This window comes from Perissodus microlepis, chromosome 7, assembly GCF_051167445.1.
Source record: "Perissodus microlepis isolate ML-2025 ecotype Zambia chromosome 7, ASM5116744v1, whole genome shotgun sequence".
NCBI classification, from domain to species: Eukaryota; Metazoa; Chordata; class Actinopteri; order Cichliformes; family Cichlidae; genus Perissodus; species Perissodus microlepis.
In genome coordinates this window covers 43,175,498-43,199,472 of record NC_140467.1, presented here as the reverse complement: position 1 = coordinate 43,199,472, position 23,975 = coordinate 43,175,498, and the positions used below count along the sequence as shown (strand labels likewise).

General features: G+C 43.1%; 1 protein-coding gene across 2 annotated transcripts in view; it reads left to right on the top strand.

Moving 5' to 3' along the window:
- Window positions 1–23,975, top strand: part of ric1 (RIC1 homolog, RAB6A GEF complex partner 1) — a 51,221-nt gene that overhangs the window by 17,295 nt on the left and 9,951 nt on the right. Inside the window, exons 3-26 of one of the 2 annotated variants that reach the window (XM_084935246.1) lie at window positions 4,659–4,738; window positions 6,690–6,797; window positions 9,717–9,862; window positions 9,989–10,125; window positions 15,226–15,314; window positions 15,985–16,073; window positions 16,838–16,982; window positions 17,068–17,116; window positions 17,230–17,400; window positions 17,495–17,707; window positions 17,914–17,952; window positions 18,316–18,426; window positions 19,216–19,305; window positions 19,405–19,565; window positions 20,195–20,333; window positions 20,427–20,543; window positions 20,692–21,099; window positions 21,565–21,876; window positions 22,068–22,226; window positions 22,487–22,623; window positions 22,737–23,017; window positions 23,211–23,423; window positions 23,508–23,685; window positions 23,776–23,964. In XM_084935246.1, the coding sequence (XP_084791372.1) occupies window positions 4,659–4,738; window positions 6,690–6,797; window positions 9,717–9,862; window positions 9,989–10,125; window positions 15,226–15,314; window positions 15,985–16,073; window positions 16,838–16,982; window positions 17,068–17,116; window positions 17,230–17,400; window positions 17,495–17,707; window positions 17,914–17,952; window positions 18,316–18,426; window positions 19,216–19,305; window positions 19,405–19,565; window positions 20,195–20,333; window positions 20,427–20,543; window positions 20,692–21,099; window positions 21,565–21,876; window positions 22,068–22,226; window positions 22,487–22,623; window positions 22,737–23,017; window positions 23,211–23,423; window positions 23,508–23,685; window positions 23,776–23,964 (3,761 nt within the window). Of the gene's footprint in view, window positions 1–4,658; window positions 4,739–6,689; window positions 6,798–9,716; window positions 9,863–9,988; window positions 10,126–15,222; window positions 15,315–15,984; window positions 16,074–16,837; window positions 16,983–17,067; window positions 17,117–17,229; window positions 17,401–17,494; window positions 17,708–17,913; window positions 17,953–18,315; window positions 18,427–19,215; window positions 19,306–19,404; window positions 19,566–20,194; window positions 20,334–20,426; window positions 20,544–20,691; window positions 21,100–21,564; window positions 21,877–22,067; window positions 22,227–22,486; window positions 22,624–22,736; window positions 23,018–23,210; window positions 23,424–23,507; window positions 23,686–23,775; window positions 23,965–23,975 lie in introns of both variants that reach the window. The other variant, XM_084935245.1, reaches the window with a different exon arrangement.

Below are 23,975 nucleotides of genomic sequence, written 5' to 3'. Positions count from 1 at the left end.
ACGAAAAACTCTCAAAACAAAACGTGACAGAAAGAAATGGACCGTTTTTTTTTTTTTTTTTTTTACAGCCGCTTCATGTTTTGTTCTGAGACTGCAGGTTGTATCAGATTTTGCTTTTTGTTGTGGCCACTCCTTGATCACAAAGAAATGTTGCATTTTGATTTATTTCCAATGGTTTATTAAAAAAGAAATGTGCTTAACTTAAATCAATATGAATTTCCACATTTAAACAGCGCCCATTTTGCCTCTGTTCACCTGGCACTTCTACTCTTCTGAGTGTTAAACTCAGAGATACACAAGATTTAACTACCCCACATATTTCCTTATCTGCCACGAAAATAATGGCGATTTAGGTCTGTTATCGTCACCAGTCTTGTAGTTGTTCGTCAAGAGCAGCACACTGATTGCCGTTCAGATATCTAGACTTGCCATGGTTCATTTAGGACTGTTAACATCTGTGTGTACCTTGAAACCACAGTCGGTAAGACTTAACACGCAAGAGTTGTAGATAAACTTTACACATCTGTGCTCTGCTATTGCATTATTTATACTTGTTTGTAATCCACACTGAAAGGTATCTAATATTTGCAGATCGTAAGAGTTTGCATCCATTTTTTTTCTTTTTTCTCTTTTTTTTGTTATAATGCACTTAAATTCGAGGGAACACCGCAGTGTTATGTTCCTGTGTACTTGTGGAGCCTGTTCAGACATGCAGAAGAGCAGCTCATCGTGCTTTCTGTGTACACGCTTTCTGCTGACTTGTTACTTTTGCAGCAACAGTCTTTCGTTCCGCTTGCAACACTGAACTGGAGCACTTAGCAGTCAGCTATTTCCCACTTTTCATTTCAGTTCGTGAGCGGGCTTCTTTCTCTCTTTATTTGACTTTTTTTAAATGTATTTTTTAAATAAGTCTGTCCTTTCTGATCTTCCTCTTTTTCTTGTTTTTCACTTCTTTTTAAATACAATGCTAAGTCACAGCTTGTACTATCAAGCTGAAGAAGAGGACGTTTTAAGTGACAAAAGTGAAAGCAACACACCAGTGCACTGAAGTCATTTGATAATAAATGATAGATTTCTCTCATGTGATTCACTTTTTCATAAGACTCTACTGATCACAACATGAGAACAATAGGATACCAAGCCTGTTACTCTAAGGTTTCTTTAGATGCATCCTGTTTTGCAGGCCTGTTTAAAAACATTTCAGGGCCTCACTGTTGTCCATAAATGCTGCAGCTTGAGTTTGTGACTGCTATTAGTGAGACGGCATAGATGGAAAAAACAAAAGTGACAAGCAACTTCCCCTGCCCTGCGCCACTGACTGCCTTTGAATTGCAGTGCCTGCTTGTGTATTGGGTTTCAGCTGAGAATGACTGGCATCCTGCCTCTTCCTGTACTGTTATATGTGCATGTGTGAACCCACCAAGAGTCCTAGAAACATGGGATGCATCCCAATTGAGGCCTTTCCCCTTCATCTGCAATTGCTTTCATCACGAGCGCTCACTTATCAGATAGGACAGGTTGAAATAAAGCTAATCAAAGGCCCATAAACGGATGAATGGATGTCTAAGCACTTTTATGTGTTAGTGTGATCAAAACTACAGGTTGTTAAAGGGAGGAGATGATAAGAGTGGGGGACACTGCTGAAGTTCATCATGAGTTGCCAAGTTTTTCTGCTTCTGCAGCTTCCCTCCCATCTTTGATATTTCAGCGAGATTCCCTGCAGTTCACATGCTAGTGTCCCTCGCATTTCCGTTTTTTAAAAATTTCATCAGGGGGAGAAAGTCTTGTTTGTTTACTCCATATTATAACTGGCTGTGTGCCGTATTTCTCATTGCCCTCCACACTGTCTGTTTCTATTCCTGCTTGATTTGCGCCTTCCCCAAGGCTGCAGAAGGTTTTTGTAACTGAGCCACATAACTATATTTAAATTTATGGCTCTTGATGATAAAATTATAGTCTTTAACAGAAGGCTTTGCCACAAGTCTGAAAACTCAAGCGGTTTAACAAATTCCAAACATTTTCTGCTGTTACAATAGTAGATGTGAAGAATTGTGCATCCTTTGCTGGAGGGTGAACTCTGTAAATGCTTGTATGTGGATCACACAAGCATGTGAGGCTATTATAACTAACTAGGTCATTGTGATGAGACTACTGTTCATCTAAACTATATATAGTGCTAAAATGAAAATGATGAAGAGGCTGTTTTGTCTCTGTAGCCTGAATGCACAGTGATTTTCCTCAGCAGACTAACAGAGAATTCTCCAAGCCCACTCATCCCTCTTTAATTCACTTACACAGTAAATTAGACTCTTGATACACTCTTAAAGGGAAGATCATGATGATAGAGGGGATATGAAGTGCAGGTGATTCAGCAATTCATTACATTTTTGTAGAGTATTTTGTGATTCAAGTAAACATCTTTGTTGTGTGGTGATTTCATGTGCACATGTGCAGCCTTTTTACTTTTATTAGTGGTGATTATCTCATACTGTTTAGACATGAAAATGTAATCTATGAAGGTTATGTTTAATGCAGCATCACTTCATTCCTTAACCAGTCTTCAAGGGTAAATGTGGTGCCCTGAGATATATCTGTTTTACGGGTAACTACCACAGTGGTGGTTTTGAGTACGTTGGCAGGTGTTTTGTGTGTCTGGATTCTCCGTGTGGTAGCATCCCCACTGTGCAAGATGAATCTTTACAGCTGTGTAGTTGAGATCAAAATGAAGGACTTGTTGGAAGACTTGCAGATTATCAGCTCGAGAAGTACTGAATAAAGTACTGCAGAAGTAGGAAGGTCAAGAAAATACCTGTGATGAGGCTGCTGTGATCCCATCGCCAGGGGATCTCTGTTTTTAACTCATCCAGGCACAGGACTGGCGAGCTTATGCCACAGTAAGTTCACAGGAATAGCTGGTAATCCTCTAGAATTAATCAAACTTGCATACCGTGATTACCTAATCAGGTCTGCACACAAACTGTGCTTGATGTCAAAGTCAGATTTGTTGTTTTATGGGTTATAAGCTATGAAACATTCTGGTTTTAACGTTATCCATTAATTAATTAACCCTGTAAATGATACTTTAAATCTCTAGTTTTCACATTCAGGTCTCTGTGAGTGAGTCTTGAGAAGTGAGCGTATAAAGCAGACCTTTTTTGTTACTGTATTCTCATCTTTTTTTAGAGTTAATGCATTTTGCAGTGTTGTTGGTTTGCAGTTTTTCTTATTTTTACCCATCACTAAGATTTTCAAGATCCAAGGCTGCTGATGGCTTTAACAGGCCTCAGTCTGGCTCTCTTTCTCTTTGTCGGTTTCTGGAAATTACCTTTTCTTCTTCTTCTTGGCTTTTCTTAAAGCTGTGGTAACAGCACTGTCACCACACTAGTAAAACCGTAAAGGGTTACTGCCATAGTCAGAGCAAAATACTGCCCTACACTGGAGCTCAGCTCAGGAGACCATAAGCAGAAGAATTTGAGTTTAGTTTGTTCATATTCGAGCACCACAGCAGTCTTTATATGCAAACCTTGGATCGTTATCGCGGACACTGGAGTCAAGATCGGGTTTCGTGTCATGTTTCATTCCACAGGCTCTCAGTTTCAGCCGTTTCCTACAGAGCTCTTTGCGTGTGTGTTGTGGAAAAAGTACAAGAAAATGCTCTACAGAGCTTTCGGTGTAAATCGGCTGTTTTGAAATGCTAACAAAATTGTGATTATCAGTTTTTTTTAGCCTATATAACTTTATACTGTCTCAACAGTTGAGACAGTTCAAGCTTGTGCCATGAAGGGTCGCGGCACAGATGTGTGAAGTTGGATGTTTATTGTTCTATTGTGTCTGTGATGGTGTTACAAATATAGATATGGAAAACAACTTGGGCATTAATTAAATACCCAAAAAACCTGATCAAAAAAATTTTTTTTTCTAGCATGTTTGTGTAGGTAATACTTGTGGCCTTATACTTCAGTTTGGCAGATTGACTCTTCCCAAGGCGAACACCACATCAGATGGTCTAGTTGCATCATTTTTCTTAAGATAACCACTATGATTATAAAAACATAATAATGTTAATTATAAAGGCCTTTAAACTTATCACAATTATCCACTTCTGCAGTGATTGTCATTGCAGACCTGTTGTTCCAGACCTGCAGCTTCAGTGTTTTCCGTTCTGTGATTTTAAGCTTCCTCCCTTCCTTGCTTCCTCCTCCACCCTCCTGCTGTGATGTGGGCTTTTCTTTCTCTGTTCCTTCCATTATCTAGTCTTCATAAAGTGTTCTGTATTAATTGACATGATCTGATGGCACATGAAAAGGAGCGCCCAGCTATGGAAACAGCTTCACTGTAACAACAACAACAACAGTGCTCGATTCTTACTGTAGCCAAATTATGGTGAGACATTACAAGCAGAAACTGTGTAAAGTCCATATATACTCACAGAAATGTGCAAAAAGGCTAAAAAAATGTGCTAAATTAGAAACCTGTCACTGACAAGGGCTTCAGACTTAATCTGTTATAGTTTCTGTGTTGTTGTCTGAAAAGGCACACAGGGACTTGGTAATGAAGTTCTTTCATCTTATTGTCTCGCACCTTTTCCTCATTTTTCCTGTCAACAGTTACGTTTATGATGTTTTAATGACTTTCCCCCCCCCCCTCTCTGTTTTCAGACTGCCAAAGGCTACATCCTTTTGTTTGATGTGCTTGGTGGAGGGGATGACAAGTACCTCTATGAGCCCGTCTATCCAAAGTGAGTGCGCCACACATTCAGACTACTTTTAAAGAGCTGTCGAACCATTGTTTGATAAATGTGTTTAAGATCCCCATTAGTATCAAAGAGGGTTATAAACAGTGCGTGCTTGAAGACGAGCCTACCTTGTGATTGACATTTTGCTGCGGTTTAAGCAGCATCACTCCATTTGTGTCTCTGGGTACACAGAAAGAGGAACGGTGGGAATTTTATGGGCTTGTCTACAGTCTGTTGACACAGAAAAGAAAAGGGAACAACAGCAGCGCTCACAACAAATAGAAGCTGGGGGAAAAAATTAAGATCAAAAGACACTCATGAGAAACACAAATGACCATCTGCACAACTGTGCTAGGTGTTTTAGGCAGATCCACCCCTCACTCTTCATAACAGGTTTGCAATAACAGAAGTATGAGCCACACAGGCCTTAGAGACTGGTCACTAACCAAATGTGTATTCCCTGATTTGCTGTTGGCAAGCGGTTGCTGCCTGCTGCTGAGTGAAATCTGTAACAAAGATCACAAAAATCTCCTTGTAATTGCTTTGGTCACTGTCTGATTGCCTCAGTTGTCCCACTTGCTAACAGACAGTTGGGAGCTAACCACAGAGAGTTATAGCTCTTTTCCACTAGTACTGCTTGACATGGCTCGACTCATTTTTGTGGGGTTTCCATTAGGTGGTAGTACCTTGTACCAGGTAAAAACTACAATCGGAGAGCCTTCTCCTTCAATGAAAAAGCTGTACCTTGCTTCTTCAAGCATCATGTTATAAAGGCCACAGCTGTGAGTTTAAAGGCAAACAGTTTGTGTTTCAGGTTTGCACCCTTCACAGTTTCACTTTTGTTTAGCAAGTCGTTTTAGTGTTTTGTTTTTTTTAAGGCATGTCAGTGTCTTCCATGCAAACTAGGCGCTACCAAATCAGTCACAAGGACATTATCAGTACATCATCATATACCTCTGTGTGACCAGCAAGTACCCTCCTGCAACCACTCTGCAACTGGTTGAGAAATACACTGTGTAAGCTGGTGTTTACCAGGAGGACACTAACCTTTCTCTTGATTTTTACAGTCGGTACTTTCATCTTTTATATACATATGCAGTGATTAGTTGAACATTGTCCAGAGCTCAGATTGCACTGGTTACCTCTTCTGTCAGTGATGTTTGCCTCGCTAAACTGCTGTGTCTCCATCACCTGTGTCTACATATACAGTCAACCATAAGAGAGAGAACAGGAAACGCTGCCTTGAAGTAAAACTCTTAACTTATTCACTCTGGCAACTGCAGTTGCCAGTTTAATCTTTTACTGTGTCTGTGATGCAGACTTTGACAGTGAAAGGTGGTTATGTAATGTTATGGGTGTCAATAATGACCATCAACATGTGTGGGGGGTGGAAAGCAGTAACAGGTATACAGGTGCAGTTTACTAGTAAATACTCTGTTTGCTCATGATTGCATTTGCGTCATTAGAGCAGGCGGTGAAATTATAGCTGCAGTTTCGCAGAGGATTAGAAATATTCAGAGCACATTCAGATTTTTCATTTATTTATTTTTTGCAGCATTTAGCTTTTTATAACTGTGAAAAAAAACATGTTTTCTTTTCTTTTTTTTGCCATGAAGTGTTGATTAATAGGACCGTAAGATAATTTAAACATTCAAAATCTAAAACACAATAAAATATCCATGAAGTTTAGCAAAGTGAATACTTTTCCGTCTGCTTAGGGATGTTTGCTCTTTTCTCCCATGGTTGTTCACCATATAAAGCATTTGTTTGATTGAAATGCGGTTCAAAGCGTGCACTTCACATTCTTTTAGAGCACACCAGCAGCGTTTGAGCAAGTTGAGACATATTCAGTGTTCATTGTCAGCTCTGTGACTTTGCAATTTTAGCATTTCACTGGGTTTACTTTCATGTAACTAGGAGTAAAATGTGTGTTTGGAATGATGTGGTTGCACAGAGGAAGCCCTCGTGTGAAGGTGACCCCTGGTTTTAAGGAGGAGCAATGTGCACCCGCTCTCTCTCTGGAGATGAAGAAGCCTGTGGATCTGGAGGCCCCCATCACCAGGTAGGTGCTCTCTCATACATACTTTCTTTCTGTTGTGTCTACCTGTCTGCCTCAGCCTCACACAGGCATCAGCTCACTCCCTCTCGGTCTTTGATGTGTCATCAAGCTCACATTTACACAGGCAAATTCTCCTGCACAAACACACAAACTCAAGGTTTACTCACACTCTGTCTCCATTCAAGCACTCCCTGTAAACTCTTAACAATGTTTATGGCCACCCCTTGAGCTTAGCTTCATCATTATCTGTTTATGTTTCCATGTAAATAACTCTTTCTTGAACCTACAAATATTTACCTGGGTATAAATGTTCTTGTTACTTTCAAAACAGTGATTTAAAATGTCGTAAATTAAACACAGGCAGGATAGCTTCCATAAAACCTGCACAACAGAATCAGAATCACTGTTGTTCTGTGTGAGCGCTAACTATAGTGTTGGATTTGAAACATTTTAAAGATTTAAGCTGTGCACAAATGCTTCTCAGGTAGTTTATCAGCAGCTATTTAAAGATTAAAACATTTTTTTAACAAATGTAGCTCTTTGTGTATACGTGAAAGCCATTTGGCTCACGGTAATGGCTCGAAAACATCTCTTCCTCTGATGGAAAGACAGTGTTGGCAGTGAGAGACAGCTCAGGTGCAAAGAGAAGCTAAAGTCCTCTGATGTGGATTTTTAATGGCAGAGGCCCACAGAGAGGAAATGCATGAATTGGCAAAAATGAATGAGAGGGAGGAGTGAGTGACAGATGAGCTAACCGATTAAAGCAAAGAAGTAACATTTGCCTGAAACATAATTAATTCAAATCAGACTCTTATGTTTTCTGGATAGTTTGTATTCAGATCATCACAAGGTGTTTTAAAGATGCAAATTGTCTGATGAGAATCCATCATTATTTTTTTTGTTTTGTTTTTTCCATTATAGGTTTGATGACTGTGCTTTCTCTCCAGATGTAACGTTTCTATTTTGCCTGTTGCATTTTAACGAGTGTGAACTGTTTTTATTCCATTAATTAGGTCTTTAATTATGTCAGACAACCTGAAGTTCATTTAAATGGCTCAAACTCATTTGTAAAAATTAGGCAAATAGGGCTTTTAATTTTTTTTATTTTTTACATGTTTATATCAGTGTGAAGACGGATCCATTTCCAGTCATTTTACTCTGTGTTAGCCTCGAATCAGGTCAAGATGACCTGACACTACTTCAGTAATCTTAAGGTCTGAGCTCTGGGGAGGCCAACCTTTTTTTATTTTTTTTATTTTTTTTCCTTTTCATTTAAGTATGTTTTTACATATGAACAGTTGCTAATCAGAAGCATTCCAGATGGTAATTGCATGGTGGATCAATATCTGATGGTATTTTTCTTTGTTTATAATTCTATCAATTTAGACTAAATCTCCAACAGAACTGACTGAAATGCAGCCCCAAACCATGACTGAGCCGCCAGGCTTTACAGATGCCTGTAGATGCACTCTCTCCTGACCTCATCTGTAAATATTGGTGATGATCTGAACCAAAAAATTTCAAATTAGGATTAATCACCCAAAAAAGACCTGGTGCCATTCATTTTCAGTTCATGTCCAGTTCTTGTGTAACTTGGCATACTTCAGCCTTTCTTCCTGTTTCTCTTCCTTAAGAATGTTTTCCTGGTAGCCACCCATTTCCAATGAGGCTTCAGTGAACAGCAGATGGACCAACCAAAGGGCACATTCTGCAAACCACTTCAAGATATGCCAACTTTGCGGTTAATGGCACTTGCAAATTCTCTTGTTGGTGGAAAAATGAGATTTTATGCGTGTCAACTTGTTAAAATCTAAAATGAGTTCTTTGCTCAGTTGTTTGTGGAGAAACAACACTGGTTTATCCTTTCAGTTAGAGGTCATTTATGCTTAAATGATAGGTCAGTGTTGAGTGGCTTAATGAACAACAACAAATAAAGAAACATTCCTGTAAAACTGGTCAGGTAAGGAGTGGACTGAAAATGAGTGAAAAAGCAGCCAATGTAAAAAGAAGAACTTTGATCTTCAGAAATCGCAGAGAAATATTGCTCAAGACTATTTTCCAAAATGTATAGTTAGTGTAGCTCCCTGGACACACAAAGTGAGGGGAGGCACTAGAACGATGGAGCCAGTCTAATACAATTGCTTTCTCCTCTATGGTGGTTTGAGTTTTGTGTTGTTTTAGTTTCTGTCTTTGTTCCAGCTATAACCCACATGTCCTGGAGCTTGACGTGTTTGACGTTTAATGAGTGACAAGAACTTTTACTGTTTCTTTTTGTCCGCCTTTTTGTTTTTGTTTGTATTGTTCCGTGTTCATCTGCCATTTCTCCTCCGCTGTCTGTGCACGACAGAGATTACGGGGTAGTCATCTGAATTAGAGCGCTCTGTTGGCATTTCACAGGCACAGCTTGATTGTGCAGGAGATGAGTGGGTGTCTCCTGCTGCGTGAAGCTGCAGTAAAAGACGTTGCCTCCTCCACAGTGTCAGTCCACTGTGCTTAAAGCCTTTGCTTCCCTTCATTTTTCCACTTGCTCACTCTCGGCTGTTGTCGTCGTGCCTTCCTCGGTGTTAAACCTCTTACCCCCCCCCCCCCCCCCCCCCTTTTTTTTTTTTTTTTTTTTTTTAAGGATACAATGAAGTACTTTACCCACACAAACACACTGTTGTTTGTTCTCTTGTGTGTTAAAAGATAGGGAGACTTGGCACTAGCAGCTACATGGCCTCATCACAGCTGCCCAGTAAAACTTTCAGTCTTCACACGGGGCACAGCTGGATGATGAATAGCCCACTGTTTTCTGTCTTGTTATGTTGTTTCTACCCTGCCTACCTAGCTCCCCCGCCTGCTTTCTTTTACAAACTTCTTTTTTTTTTTTCCCTGTTCCTTTGAATAAATATTAAAATTTTTTAAAAAACTTCTTCCCACTAGCCTGCAGTCCCTCCAGGAGGATTTGCTGGTGTGTACCGCAGACGGTTATCTCCATGTGCTGCATTGGGATGGGCTCGGCAGCAATGGACGCAAGGCCATCTGCCTTACTACAATCCCCTTCTCATTGGACCTGCAGTCTGCTCGAGGTTAAAAGATCAATGCACTCTGCTCAAATACAACAGAGTAACATTAAAACAAAATCAGCCTACAGTAGCTTTTCAGCCAGGAAAACGTTATCTTATAAAAGAAGTTCTCCCTCCCTGTGTATTTAGGTGGCCCTTCTCTGGACCTGGAGGGGGTTCATATCCGCTGTATGGAGTACTGTGTGACCCTGGATGGCTTTGCTGTTGTACTGAGTGACGGACGCCTGGGCTTTATCACCCCACTGAGCAACACCATCACTGCAGACGTAAGGATGCTCACAGACACGCACTGGTCACGTTAAAGCACACAGACGGTCAAAACAGTTGAATTAGTCATTTTCCACAACGGCGTAATAATCGTAGTCGAGACATTGTGCGCAGTTGGCCCTTTGTTTATGTGCAGTACACAGCAGGAGACGGTTTGTGTCAGATCTGTTCTCACTGCTCAAACTATGTTTGGTTTAAGCGAGCGTGCTGCAGGCCGGCCACATGCCATCCACCCGTCCGCAGTGAATTCTTGAATAATTACCTGCTCTATTTTCACATGGGCAAAATCACATTACACAGACCTTATAGTAGGGAGCTGGCAGCGTAAGGGCCATTAAATGTCCAAGACGACAGAGTCAGACCTTTGCTTTCTCACATAGCGTTCCACTCAGAAATGCTCAAGGCTGCAGTGCATGTGTGAAAACTGCTGTTGTTATGGCATTAAATAGCCAATTTATTATTACAGGACACCTGACACCACGATGATGGGAACACTATAAGCCCTATTTCATGCAGCCAAATCACTAACAGCATAATGATTTCTCTGTTTTGTGAAGATAACCAAATTCAAATTTTATTTGTCACACACACACAACCATACACAGTATGACATGGGGGTGAAATGCTTGTAGCTGTACAATGCCCGACCATTAAATGACAGAAAAAAAGTTTTACAATATTTACAATTTACAGGTCACTACAAAATTTACAAATTAACTTAGGAATTTACAGTAAAGAATGTGCAAATAGCAGAAGAGATTATAAAGATTATAAATTATAGGAATTATAGGATTATAGGAAATGTGTGGTGGTGCGTGTGGTGATGTGATGTGTGTGAGAGTCCAGTCTTATAGTGACGTGTGTGGGAGAGTCCAGTCCTACACCTGGTTCAGGGCCCGAATAGCCTGGGGGAAGAAGCTCCTCCTCATTCTCTCTGTTTTGGCCTTAAGGGAGCGGAAGCGCTTCCCAGACCTCAACAGTGAGAAGAGTCCATTGTTGGGATGGGAGAGGTCCATCATAATCTTCCTAGCTTTGGACTTGCACCGCTTGGTGTAGATGGACAGCAGGTCAGGGAGCTCTGATTGAATGATGCGTTCGGCTGAGCGCACCACTCTTTGCAGATCTCGTCTATCCTGCTTGGTGCTGTTCCCAAACCAGGTGCAGATGTTTGCCGTCAGGACGCTCTCGATGGTGCAGGAGTAGAAGTTCTTGAGCACCTTCAGTGGCAGATGGAAGTCTCTAAGTCTTCTGAGGAAGAAGAGACGCTGACGGGCTTTCTTAACCAGGGTGTTGATGTGGCAGGACCATGACAGGTCCTGAGTGATGTGGACACCCAGGTATCGGAAACTGTCCACTCTCTCCGCTGGCGTGACACTGATGATGAGGGGTTTGCAATTCCTCGCCTGCTTTGTAGTGAAGTCCACGATCAGCTCCGTAGTCTTGCTGATGTTTAGGAGGAGGTTATTCTCCTGGCACCAGGTCTCCAGGTTCCTAATCTCCTCCAGGTAGGCCGTCTCGATGTTGTCGGAGATCAGGCCCACAACAGCAGTGTCGTCAGCAAACTTGACAATGGAGGTGGTGTCTGATGTGGCTACACAGTCATAAGTGTACAGTGAGTACAGCAGGGGGCTTAAAACACAGCCCTGAGGCGCTCCAGTGCTGAGTGAGATGGAGGGGGAGACTTGTTTTCCCACCCTCACTGATTGGGGTCTGTCTGTGAGGAAGTTGAGGATCCACTGACACAGTGATGAGCTGAGTCCTAGATCCGTCAACTTGGTGAAAAGCTTAGAGGGAATTATTGTGTTGAATGCTGAACTGTAGTCCACGAACAGCATCCTAACATAATTCCCTCTGCCAGTGTCCAGGTGACTCAGGGATGTGTGGAGCAAGTGAGATATGGCATCGTCTGTGGAACGATTAGTCCGGTAAGCAAACTGAAGTGAGTCGATGGTGGCAGGAAGTGAAGAAGTGATGTGATCTCTCATCATTCTTTCAAAACACTTCATCACAATTGAAGTCAGTGCTACTGGACGGTAGTCATTGTGGCAAGCGGGCTGTTGTTTCTTTGGAACAGGAACAATAATGGACTGTTTGAAGCACGTGGGAACCACAGCTTGGGCCAGGGAGAGGTTGAAGATCTCCGTGAACACCGGTGCTAGCTGGTCAGCGCAGGCTCTCAGGACCCGGCCAGGGATTGCATCTGGTCCTGCTGCCTTCCTGGTGTTCACCCTCCTGAAGGTGTTCCTCACGGCATGCTCTGTGATGATGAATGCATTTTCTTCACTGATGCACTCCGAGCGCGCGCAGCCGTTTGTTGTTTTAATTGCTGCGGCATCGAAGCGAGCATAAAACCTGTTCAGCTCATCAGCCAGTGAAGCATCGGCATTCATCATTGAAGAAGCTGGTCGTTTATAGTCCGTTATAGTCCGCAGTCCTTTCCACAGGCTCCTAGAGTCACACTGTCGTAGCTGTGACTCTAGTTTTTCCCCGTAGCTCCGCTTTGCCTTTCTGACCGCGCTGCGCACGTTGAAGGATGCAGCCTTGTATAGGTCCATATTACCGGAGACGAGCCCTTCATTGTAGGCAGCGGTGCGTGATCTCAGAGCGTCGCGGATGTTTTTATCCACCCACGGCTTCTGGTTGGGAAACGTTCAGATGATAGTTCTTTCTGCTGTGTCGTCCGCTAGTTTCCCGATAAATCCCACAACCACTTCCGTAAACACGTTGATGTCATCAGAGCTGCGCCGAAACATGTCCCAGTCTGCGTCATCCAGTGCGTCATCCAGTGCGTCCTACAGCGCGGCCACTGATTGGTCCGTCCAGCGAGCGACCTCCCTCCTGATTGGTGGTTGCTGCTTTAGCCTTTGTTTGTAAGCAGGCATGAGGAAGATGGCGGCATGGTCCGATTTTCCAAATGCCGGCAGGGGCTGAGCCTTGTAACAGTTCTTGAACGGGGTGTAGCAGTGGTCTAATGTCCTAGTGCCCCGGGTGGGGCAGTTGATGTGCTGGTGAAGGTTGTGAAATGTCCGTTTGAGATTCACTCTGTTAAAATCTCCCATAACAATGAGTGCGGCATCTTGGTGAAGTGTTTGTTGATGTGTGAGAGCCTCATGTAGCTCACATAAGGCAGTGTCCGAGTCCGCGTGAGGCGGAATGTAAACAGTGCAGGCAATGACCGCAGTGAATTCCCGAGGGAGATAGAAAGGGCGACATTTAACGATCAAAAGTTCCAGATTGGGCGAGCAAGAGTGTGTGAGTGGGGAGATGTTTGTGCTGTCGCACCATCTGTTGTTCACCATCAAACACACTCCACCACCTCTTTTCTCCCCCGACTCCATTGTCCTGTCCATGCGGTAAACCGAAAAGAACCCCGTCGGCTGCACGGCGTGGTCTGGTATCGCTGGGTTCAGCCAAGTCTCGGTGAAGCAGAGGAGGTAGCAGTCCCGAATGTCTCTCTGGAACTTGATTCTGGCTCTGAGGTCATCAAGATGTTCTCGATGGATTGAACATTGGCTAGCAGGATATTGGGCATGGGTGCGCGGTGTGCACGAGCCCGTAGCCTGTTCCTGATGCCGGCTCGTTTACCTCGAGGCCGTCGCTTAGGGTTGCGTCCTTTGTTCTCTCTCAGGATCTCCTTTGGCCAGGTTGGGTCCGGAGTTAAACATGGTGAAATGTTCGTGTATTGTAGACCAATAGAAACCAAAGTGTCTCTACTGTAGCGAATTTGTGTGTTTTGCATGATGCCCATGCAAGATTATGGCAGATATAGCAAAAAGTGACGAAAAACTGCAAAAAGTGGAGAAGCTGGGGCAGAGCATCCAGCACGGCAGCCGACCTCACCGGCGCCATCTTTAAAACCATGCTTTCTAACCATGCTTTTTATTCTCCAAATAAATTGAGTGCTCTGGTTGGCTTTTAGTAGACTAGAACAGCTTGTTTCAGGATATACAGTTCAGAATTTTTTTTTTTTTTTTTTGTAGTTTTGCTTCTGTAGCTTTTCAATCAGACAGTCACTATGTGATTGAAGTGCACACTTTCAGCTTCAATTCAAAGGGTTTTACGAAACCTTTATATTGACTATTTAGCAATTATGGCCATTTTTTTATACACATTTACACATTCAAGTTTATTGGACAAACTAGCGTAATTTTAAATAGAGGTTGTGTTATTACTTGGATGAAAATCATTTTCAGTCAATGACTGCCTAAAGTCTCGAAAACATGGACATAGAAAGTGTTGTTTGCTCCCTGGAGATGCTCTGCTTGGCCTTTTCTGCAGTCACCTTCAGGTGTTTGTGAAGCTCCCTGCGTTCAGTTTTATCTTCAGTAACTGAAAAGCTGCTATACTCGAGTGAAATCAGGTGACAGACTTGGCCATTGAAGAATATCCCATTTCTTTGCCTTAACTTTTACAATATTCTTTGGGTCATTATCCATGTGCACTGTGAAGCTTTGTCTGTTTTGCAGCATTTGGCTGAATCTGAGCAGAGAGTATATGGTGATGTACAGAGGCAAAGCCACAAAAAGTGTGTCTGATTATGGACCTAATTTGTTTGTGTGAAGGTTTTGAATACCATTTATTTTTATCATTTTAGTTATTTATTTATTTATTTTCCAAGATATACATTTTTAATAGTGGCAGGAATTAGTCCCTTCCTGATTTACTGTCAGAAACTCCGATATACTTGCTTTTTCACCATGCAGGAGATGCACAGCAGTACTTCCAGAGAGCAATTATGCACACTAATAATGCAACATGTTCAAGTACACACAAAGCCAGAACAAAATGTTATTAATAATATTGCGGTAATGACTCAGTTACAGAGCTTGCGGCTTTTAGTGTTCTTGGCACGGTGAAGACCGTAATGACCATCAGTAAAAACATTTTCTTGCATCTCAGTTTACAGTTAATATTTTGGCTGGAAAATAGACAGTGGGTGTTGATTTTTAACATCAAGACATAAATGTCAGATACAAATTGTGACCAATCGAGTGATGATGTGCTTTACTCTCAGATTTGTTATCTTTTCTTTTTTTGACAGTCTGCATCATTTTACTGTTACCTGTTATTCACGAAGGCTTCTTGTGTTTGTCCAGCAGTTGCAGGGTGTCTGGGCAGCGGATGTGACTGATGGCACCTGTGTGGCTGTCAACAACAAGTACAGGCTGATGGCCTTTGGCTGCGCCAGGTACATGTCTCTGCAAACGTCTCCCTCTCTCGCCGTCTCCCTACATCGTTTACAGGGCAGTGCTGGAAAGCGATCTTGGGTGTGTTTGTTGAATGTGTGTGTGTGTGTGTGTGTGGTACAGAGAGGTTGTTGTCAGTGTGGTGTGTGTGTGTGTGTCCAGTTTGAGAATCTGTCAGTTTGTGTTTGCTGAGGCTAACTAGTGTGTACTCGTCAGGAACTCCTCACGCAGTGCAATAACGCCAGGTTGGCAGGAATTTCTCTCCATGCTGCTTCCTTCTCCCCTTTACCATGTTTCAGACACTATTTTCTACACTGTTTTGTACTTTATTTTACAAAAGATTGGAAATGTATAAAGTACAAATGTTTTACTAAAGTCTTCACATATTTGAAAACAAGCTTAAGCAAAATATTGGCAGGGAGCAACTGCAGACATCCGATTTTTAAGCATCTGTGTTTAATGGCATTCACATACAGTACAGATGCTGAGCTTGTGTTGCTGTTTTAATTGTTTTCATGTATGTTTGTCTCATATTAACGTGCAAAGAGATGCACAAACATGCTGGGGGAAGCTCACAGCACAGAATTGTAGCTAGGCCGTGACGTTTCATGCAGTTCCTCTCATCTTACACAGCATGTTACACTGGTTGAAATGCGTGTGTTGTCATTGCAGCGGCTCAGTGCTGGTGTACATGATCGACACCACAACAGGGTCGATGCAGCTCTCCCACAAACTGGAGCTCACTCCAAAACACTACCCAGGTATCCTCATTTTACCCTGAATTCTTGTGTCTTGCTTTTTTTACTCCTTTTTCATTTTAGCTTAGCTCCACTTAGCATCCTTTTACAGGATGTGATGTACATTTCTTCAGCTTTCTGTCTTTCTCTTTGTGTATCTGATATCCTGCATCACTTTTGTTGGATTTGTGGTCCAAAGCCATAGCTCACCCTAGTGGCTGAACTGCCTTATAGACCCATGGCTGTTTAAACAATGAAAATGGCTGGTGTCTTCCTCTTGCTTTGTAGTTAAGAGCTTAGCATAAAGACACCTTACTTTAAACTCCCGCAGAGTTTGAGGCAGGGTGTGTCATGCAATTCTCCTCCTCTTTAATTAAATAGCAGCTCCTGTAATATTATCCCAGTTGCATCACATTCTACAAACTAAGCCCTCTTTAGGTTACCATTAGGTAATATCATTCTGATTTTATATAAATGTTTTTATCTACAAGGGCCAAATGTGGCACAGTTTTACCTGCAGTGGCCTTTCTGCACATTCAGTCGACTGTCATTACATGTTTGTTAAAATCCCAGTGAATCTAGAAAAGGACAAAGTGTTTGTGCAGAATCAACAGTATTGCTCTTTTGATGTCACCCAACGTGATGCCATTCACAGATTTTGCTCCTCATTATGTATAAAAATGAAAACACAACAGAACTTGGTGCATAAATAAAATAGAAAAAGAAAAAGTCCAATACAACAGTAAAACAGAAATGTTGTAATTTCTGTGCATTCTTTGCCTTTTCAGACATCTACAACAAGACGGGCCCTGTCAAACTAATCTGCTGGTCACCTGACTGCAGCGTTGTCATGGTTACGTGGGAGTGCGGCGGCCTGTCGCTGTGGAGCGTCTTCGGAGCTCACCTCATCTGCACTCTGGGAGAGGACTTCATGTGAGTGAAGGCACAGATGCGGCCCTGCTACATTCATACAGCGTGTTCGTTTGTAATGATTTTTGTGTGTGTTTGCTCCCTTTAGACATCGATCTGATGGTACCAAGAAAGACCCCCTTAAAATCAGCTCTATGGTATGTAGACGTTTGTTTTAAGAGTGAAAAAATCAAAATAAAAGTCTTTATTTGTAATAGAGGTGAAAACTTTTTTTTTTGTATGCTGAATCTTGCACTTTGCCCCTTTCTAGAGCTGGGGTGCAGAAGGCTACCACCTATGGGTGCTCCCTCACAAACAGGAGAGGAGAAGACAAGAGGAGCAGGATGTGGAGATGGTTGCACCTCCTAACTCCAGCGCTTTGCAGGCTGGCATACTGCAGTTCCACTTCATTAAGAGCGCCCTCACAGTCAACCCCTGCACGGTGAGAAGATGCACGGTGCTGATGGAAGCATCACCGCACACACGCGCCATGCCCTGCATTTATGCTCGGTTTGCTCCTTTCTTGGCTGTTGCAGAGTAACCAGGAGCAGGTGTTACTCCACGGTGAAGACCGCCTCTACCTGACCTGCGGTGACCCCACACAGATCCACAGCAACTCTGACACACACCCACACACACACTTACACCCGCGCGACGGCAGCCCGCTGCACCCGCCCCCCAACCCCGACTCCTCTCTCTCTCAGGGACTCAGCACTTTACTCGGACACAAGCACTGGCACGTGGTCCAGGTAAGGATGTGCTTCCTCCTGCTGCTCTGCAAACTTCCTGTATGTCATTATCAAGAATAAATTAGTGCACAGAAGCTGCAGTCATTTCTGGATTATGGATTATGAAAGACAGTGTGTCTGCCAAGTTCAGTAAATCTAAAATTTAGCTCATTGTCTTTTTGTCTTTTTTTTTTTTTTTTTTAAATTGAATTGTATTTGTCCTCTAGATTCACAGCACATACCTAGAGAGCAACTGGCCTATACGGGTAAGTGTGTGTGTGTGTGTGTGTTTGACTTTAATGTTGATCTCAGTGATGTTTGATAAATAGATGCACGCATTCAGTTTTTATAAAGTAAGCTTGTTTTATATGCAGAAGAATATAAATATGAAGTATAGTCCTCTTTTTATGTGGAAAGTTTTGGCTTGGTTGCCTCGGGCCTCCAAAGCTCATTTTTATATGATGTAAAGCTCTATAAACAAGCTCAACTTAACTTTAAAAAAATGTCATCACACTGGTAGCAAAACCGGTGAGAGCTGTTTTTAGTTTTATGGAGTTGCTCGTTTTCTGTGTCAACACTTGAAATTGGTGTTTGGTGTATCTTACCGACGTCTGTGTATGTTTGTAAAGTTTGCAGCCATAGACACAGCAGGCCAGTGCATGGCTGTAGCAGGGAGGCGAGGCTTTGCACACTACTCCTTGTTTACAAGGAAATGGAAGCTGTTTGGGAATATCACTCAGGTATGTTGACACCTTAATAGATGACTTTGGTGCAGTGATCAATAGGCGGTCAATGACGCAAGAATCATTTGAGCTCTAAGATACTTTTATTTTGTCCACACGTTGAAAATACTGCCACTGTAACAAAGACCAAGATGTGCCAGGAATAACTTGTAACTTCATTTTTTTTTTGTGAATTTGAATACACACCTAGCCATGCAGTCTGCCTTCACGAGCATTTGTGAGAGAATGGGTCGTCCTAAAGAGTTCACTGAATTTCATTGTGGGGCTGTAATAGGATGCCACTGATGTAATAAGCCAGTTTGTGACATTTCCTCCAACGCACATATCCACAGTCTATTCGCCTTACCACAGTAAGTGGTGTTACTGAAGGGTGGAAGCATTTAGGAACCACAGCAACTCAACCACAAAGTGACAGACCACATGAAGTCATAGAGCAGGGTCGCTAAGTGCTGCCTAGATGCATAGTGTGTAAAAGTCACTCTGCTGACTCAATAACTGCAAACCTCCTCTGGCATTAACATCAGCACAAAAACTGTGTGTCAGGAGCTTCACAGTGTGGGTTTCCAGATTTAGACAGCTTCTATAAGTGTGTTTATAGGTGGCTCAGTACTTTTGTCCATATATTGTTTGTGCGTATGTGCGTGGGGAAAGCTATTCCATGCAAAGGCTCTAAAAATGCAGTTGAAAATAAAATTAGAATAACAGTCTGTTTAAAAAATGAATTTGTGCACAAAAGTGTTTTTGTTGGACAGTACCTGATAAATGTGTTGTTGCTTTTTTCTGCAGGAGCAGAACATGACAGTCACAGGAGGTCTGGCTTGGTGGAACGACTTTGTGGTGGTGGCCTGTTACAATTTTATAGACCAGCAGGAGCAGGTGAGACTGAAGCACCACCTATAATACCACCGTGTCACAAATCCCTTTGGTTTTTTTGTTTAATGCCTGTCTTTAATTTTGTCTGTGGTCTCTCTGTAGTTGAGACTCTATCAACGCTCATCCAACCTGGACAATGCCTTTGCTTCAGTTACTAAGCTACATTCTGACACTCTGCTGCTCAATGTCTTCAGAGACATGGTCATACTCTTCAGAGCCGACTGCTCCATCTGCCTTTATAGTATAGAGAGGAAGAACGACAGGTGGGCTTCTATACACACACGACTCCAGTTTTTATATCACAAATTAACCGTTTCCTGAGAAGAACCTCATCTGTTGGTGTTACGCTGGGCAGGTTTTATCCAGCTCCCGAACAAATCAGTTTTTGTGCCAGTGACCGTTATGGATGGAGGGCCTTATGTTGTTGGGTCCTGCTTTCAGCTGTTCATTCATCACTTTTCATGAAGGTCATATATCTGGAACGCCTTGAGGGAATTCCCACAGATTTGATACGTCTGTTTATTTGGATTTCAGAATTTGTTTGTTTGGAATACAGTGGTCAGAGTCAAGGTTGCTCGGCTCTTATTCAGGAAATTATATGCGAGTCTTAACAAGATTTTATAAAAATGTCAAATATGATGAAAATTATTGTTACAAATGAAACAAAAAACTATAATGAATGATTCTTGAGATGTTGCTTTGCTGTGACCACTTCATGACTGCCAGCCTTGAAGTGGTTAAACAGAAAAATCCTTTTAATGTGAAGCTGTCACAGTAGAAAATGTAGAATCGTTGTATGGTTTTCAGCTCTTTTCTTTGCATTCTTGGATTATTTTCTTTCCCGTGCATTAGTCTTCTTTCATTAAGCTCCTGATTATTATTATCATTCCAGTCCAAACCCGACAGCCAGTGTGGAGCTGCTGCAGGAGGTGTCGATGTCCCGTTACATCCCTCATCCAGCCCTTGTGGTGTCTGTCACTCTCACGTCTGTGCGCACCGAGACTGGCATCACATTAAAAGCCCCGCAGCAGGTAGTGCAGGAACACAGTAGCATACAGCAACCGCCGATCTGTAACTACAGGTGTTTTAATAATGCCTCGTGTGTGTGTGTGTGTGTGTGTCAGGCCTGCATGGCAGAGAGCATTATGTTAAATCTGGCTGGCCAGTTGATCATGCTACAGCGGGACCGTTCAGGACCGCAAGTACGAGAGAAAGACACGGCTGCTGTCAACAAGAAGCTGGTGAGTTCACACTGATATCTTTGCATGCAAAATGTTCTAATAATACTGATGTCCGTGCAAACAGAAATCAGACCTCACACCACTAAAACTGAATTTTAAATTTTAGACATCCCCTCATAACAGCTTTGCTTTTTTTTTTTTCCACTAGCTCCCATTTTGTCCCCCTGTCGTGTTGGCCCAGTGTGTGGAGAATGTTTGGACCACCTGTCGATCCAACAAGAAAAAGCGCCATCTGCTGGAGGCTCTTTGGTTGTCCTGTGGAGAAGCGGGCATGAAAGTGTGGCTGCCACTTTTCCCCCGAGACCATCGCAAACCCCACTCCTTCCTCTCCAGACGCATAATGCTGCCCTTCCACATCAACATCTACCCTTTGGCCGTGCTGTTCGAGGATGCCCTCGTACTGGGGGCAACCAATGAGACTGTGCTCTACGACGGGATGCAGGGATCCTCAGAGCCACTGGAGGCACTGTTTCCCTACTGCACAGTAGAGAGGACCTCACAGATCTACCTCCACCACATACTGAGACAGCTGCTGGTTCGCAACCTGGGTGAACAGGTACTTGGAGCAACCTGGCTCAACATATCTGCTTATTTTTATAAGGGTTTTGCTTTGCTTGGAGTAGTTTTGACTACATTCTTTGTAAGCGATAACACAGATCCAAAGAAAAGAAATGAGGCTTCCAGCACTGCATTTTTAAGAGCAGATAAGGCAATTTAAGGTGAGATATTTGATACTGGAATACTTTTAAATGAAAAGGTTAAACCCTACTTTTTTTCCGTTTGCAATTTTGTTTAGGAAAACTTTAAATAAAGACCAAAGGGTACTGATCACAGTGATGATGATGATGATCAGGGCATGATGATGACAAAGCCCTGAGAAACTTTCTTTTCAAATTTGTATGAATTTGTTTGAATTACCAAGAAATTCAGGTATGAAAATATTGATAGTCAGTGAAACGGTTGTGCGTGCGATGTTAGTATATGAGAGAATTTATTCCTTTCTTTACTGTTTCCTTTCAAGGCTTTGATGCTGGCTCAGTCATGTGCCTCCCTCCCCTACTTCCCCCATGTCATGGAGCTGATGGTTCATGTAGTGCTGGAAGAAGAGGCAACGTCGCGGGAGCCCATACCCGACCCGCTGCTTCCCACCGTTGCAAAGTTCATCACAGAGTTCCCCCTGTTCCTCCAGACCATCGTCCACTGCGCCAGGAAGACGGAGTACGCCCTGTGGAACTACCTGTTTGCAGCCGTGGGAAACCCCAAAGATCTGTTTGAGGAGTGTCTAATGGCTCAGGATCTGGACACAGCGGCCTCCTATTTGATTATACTGCAGGTAACGAGCGGAGTCAACAGCTCATATTACCATATTCTGCATGCCCCACTTCAGTTAACTTTATAATGGCAGAGATTATTTGCATTTTCACCCTTGAAAATCTTTGGAAAACCAGAGTCTAATTTATTTTTCCAAGATCCTTAAAAAATCCTCAGTCTCAGGCGTTCCTCTTTTTCTCCTCCTCCATAAAGAATATGGAGGTTCCAGCAGTGAGCAGACAGCACGCCACTCTTCTCTTCAACACGGCTCTCGAGCAGGGCAAGTGGGACCTCTGCCGGCACATGATCAGATTCCTCAAAGCCATTGGTTCAGGGGAGATGGAGACTCCGCCCCCAACACCCACTACTCAGGTGAGGAGCTGAAAATGTTGCAGGAAGACAGTGATTGTCAGTCTGTCTGGCTTCAAGCAAGGGCACCAACCTCGTACGGTTTTATCTTTATTCTGTCTTAAATTCACTGACTGTACTTTAATGATATTTTATTGTCTCTTCCTGTTTTATTTATTTGTTTTATTCTGTGTTATTGCACAGCTCTTTCTGACTACATGCCCATGAAAAGCGCGTTTTATAAACTTTAAACTGGTAACCTTCAAACATGTTTCTGTGTTCAGGAACCCAGCTCAACTGGAGGTTTCGAGTTCTTTAGAAATCGCAGCATCAGCTTGTCTCAGTCGGCCGACTCGGTCACCACAGGAAAGTTCAACCTGCAGAAGACCTTCAGTATGCCTTCTGGATCTTCTGCTAAAGGGTACCTGCACATTATTTTGCATAAAAGTGGACACTAGTGCTGCAGTTTGTTCAGAATGTGCTCTGCTCATCTAACTATTCCTGTCTTTTCCCTCTGTTGCATCCTCCCACCAGTCGGGATGTGGAGTGTGCAGAGAACATGTATATCGACATGATGCTGTGGCGCCACGCCCGTCACCTCCTGGAGCAGGTGCGCCTTCGTGATCTGGGATGCTTTTCCGCTCAGCTGGGCTTCGAACTCATCGGCTGGTTATGTCGCGAGCGAAACCGCGTGGCCCGAGTTGATGATTTTGTATTGGCGCTGAAGAAGCTCCATAAGGACTTCCTCTGGCCGTTCCCTGTCATTCCTGTGGGAAACCTCAGCTCACCGCTGAAGAATGGACGGTGCCGTACAGGTGAGTGAAGAACAGGAAAGTTTACAGAGAAATCAATTATTACTTTAAATATTTAAAGGTGATGGTTGAATATCCATCCAGTATGGTGCCCCAGTTTGCTGCCCCAGTTTGCATACTGCTGACAATTTAATCCTTACATGCCATCACTGGCTTCATCGCTGTAATTCTTGCTGTTTTTCGTTGTTGTTTTCAGTGCTGAGCCCACGGTTGTTGAAGTCACAGTCAGCAGACAGCCTGCTGAACAACGACATGGACACGGCACCGCCTTCGACAGCTCCTGACAACCACACCTGGATGGACGGGCTTGAGCAGAGACCCAAAGACATGGACACAGCCTCTTCTGCTCACTCGAACCAGCACTCACCACAGACTCATGAGGCCTTCCTGTCACTGCTCACCAACAAAGGTAATAAAACTTTAACAGTTATTCCCTTCTTTTGTTTTCATCTGCTTAAGCTGAACTTCATCTTTCACTCACTGCGCTTTCTAGTCGAGGAGTACAGCATCGGCTCGGCCACAGACCTCACAGAGACCAGCTCAGTGGTGGATGGCGACTGGACAATGGTGGACGAGAACTCGTCCACTTTGAGCCTGAGTCAGGCCGAGCTGGAGCACATCTCCATGGAGCTGGCCAACAAAGGCCCGCACAAGTCCCAGGTGCAGCTCAGGTGGGACCCCACTCAATCTATGGTCGTTTGCTTCAATTCAATGCAAAATCAACAGGTATATTTAAGCTGCGCCTTCTGTGTGTCTATCAGATATCTTCTCCATGTGTTCATGGAGGCGGGCTGCCTGGAGTGGTGTGTGGTGATTGGTTTGATCCTGCGGGATGCAAATGTCATCAAGCAGGTGATCAGTTTCCTGGACAACCCAGAGGTTCCTGCGGAAAATGTGCAGAGTGTCCGAAACGGATTATTAGCAGTCGATGCGTGGGCCTCCACAGACTGGTGGGTAGTTC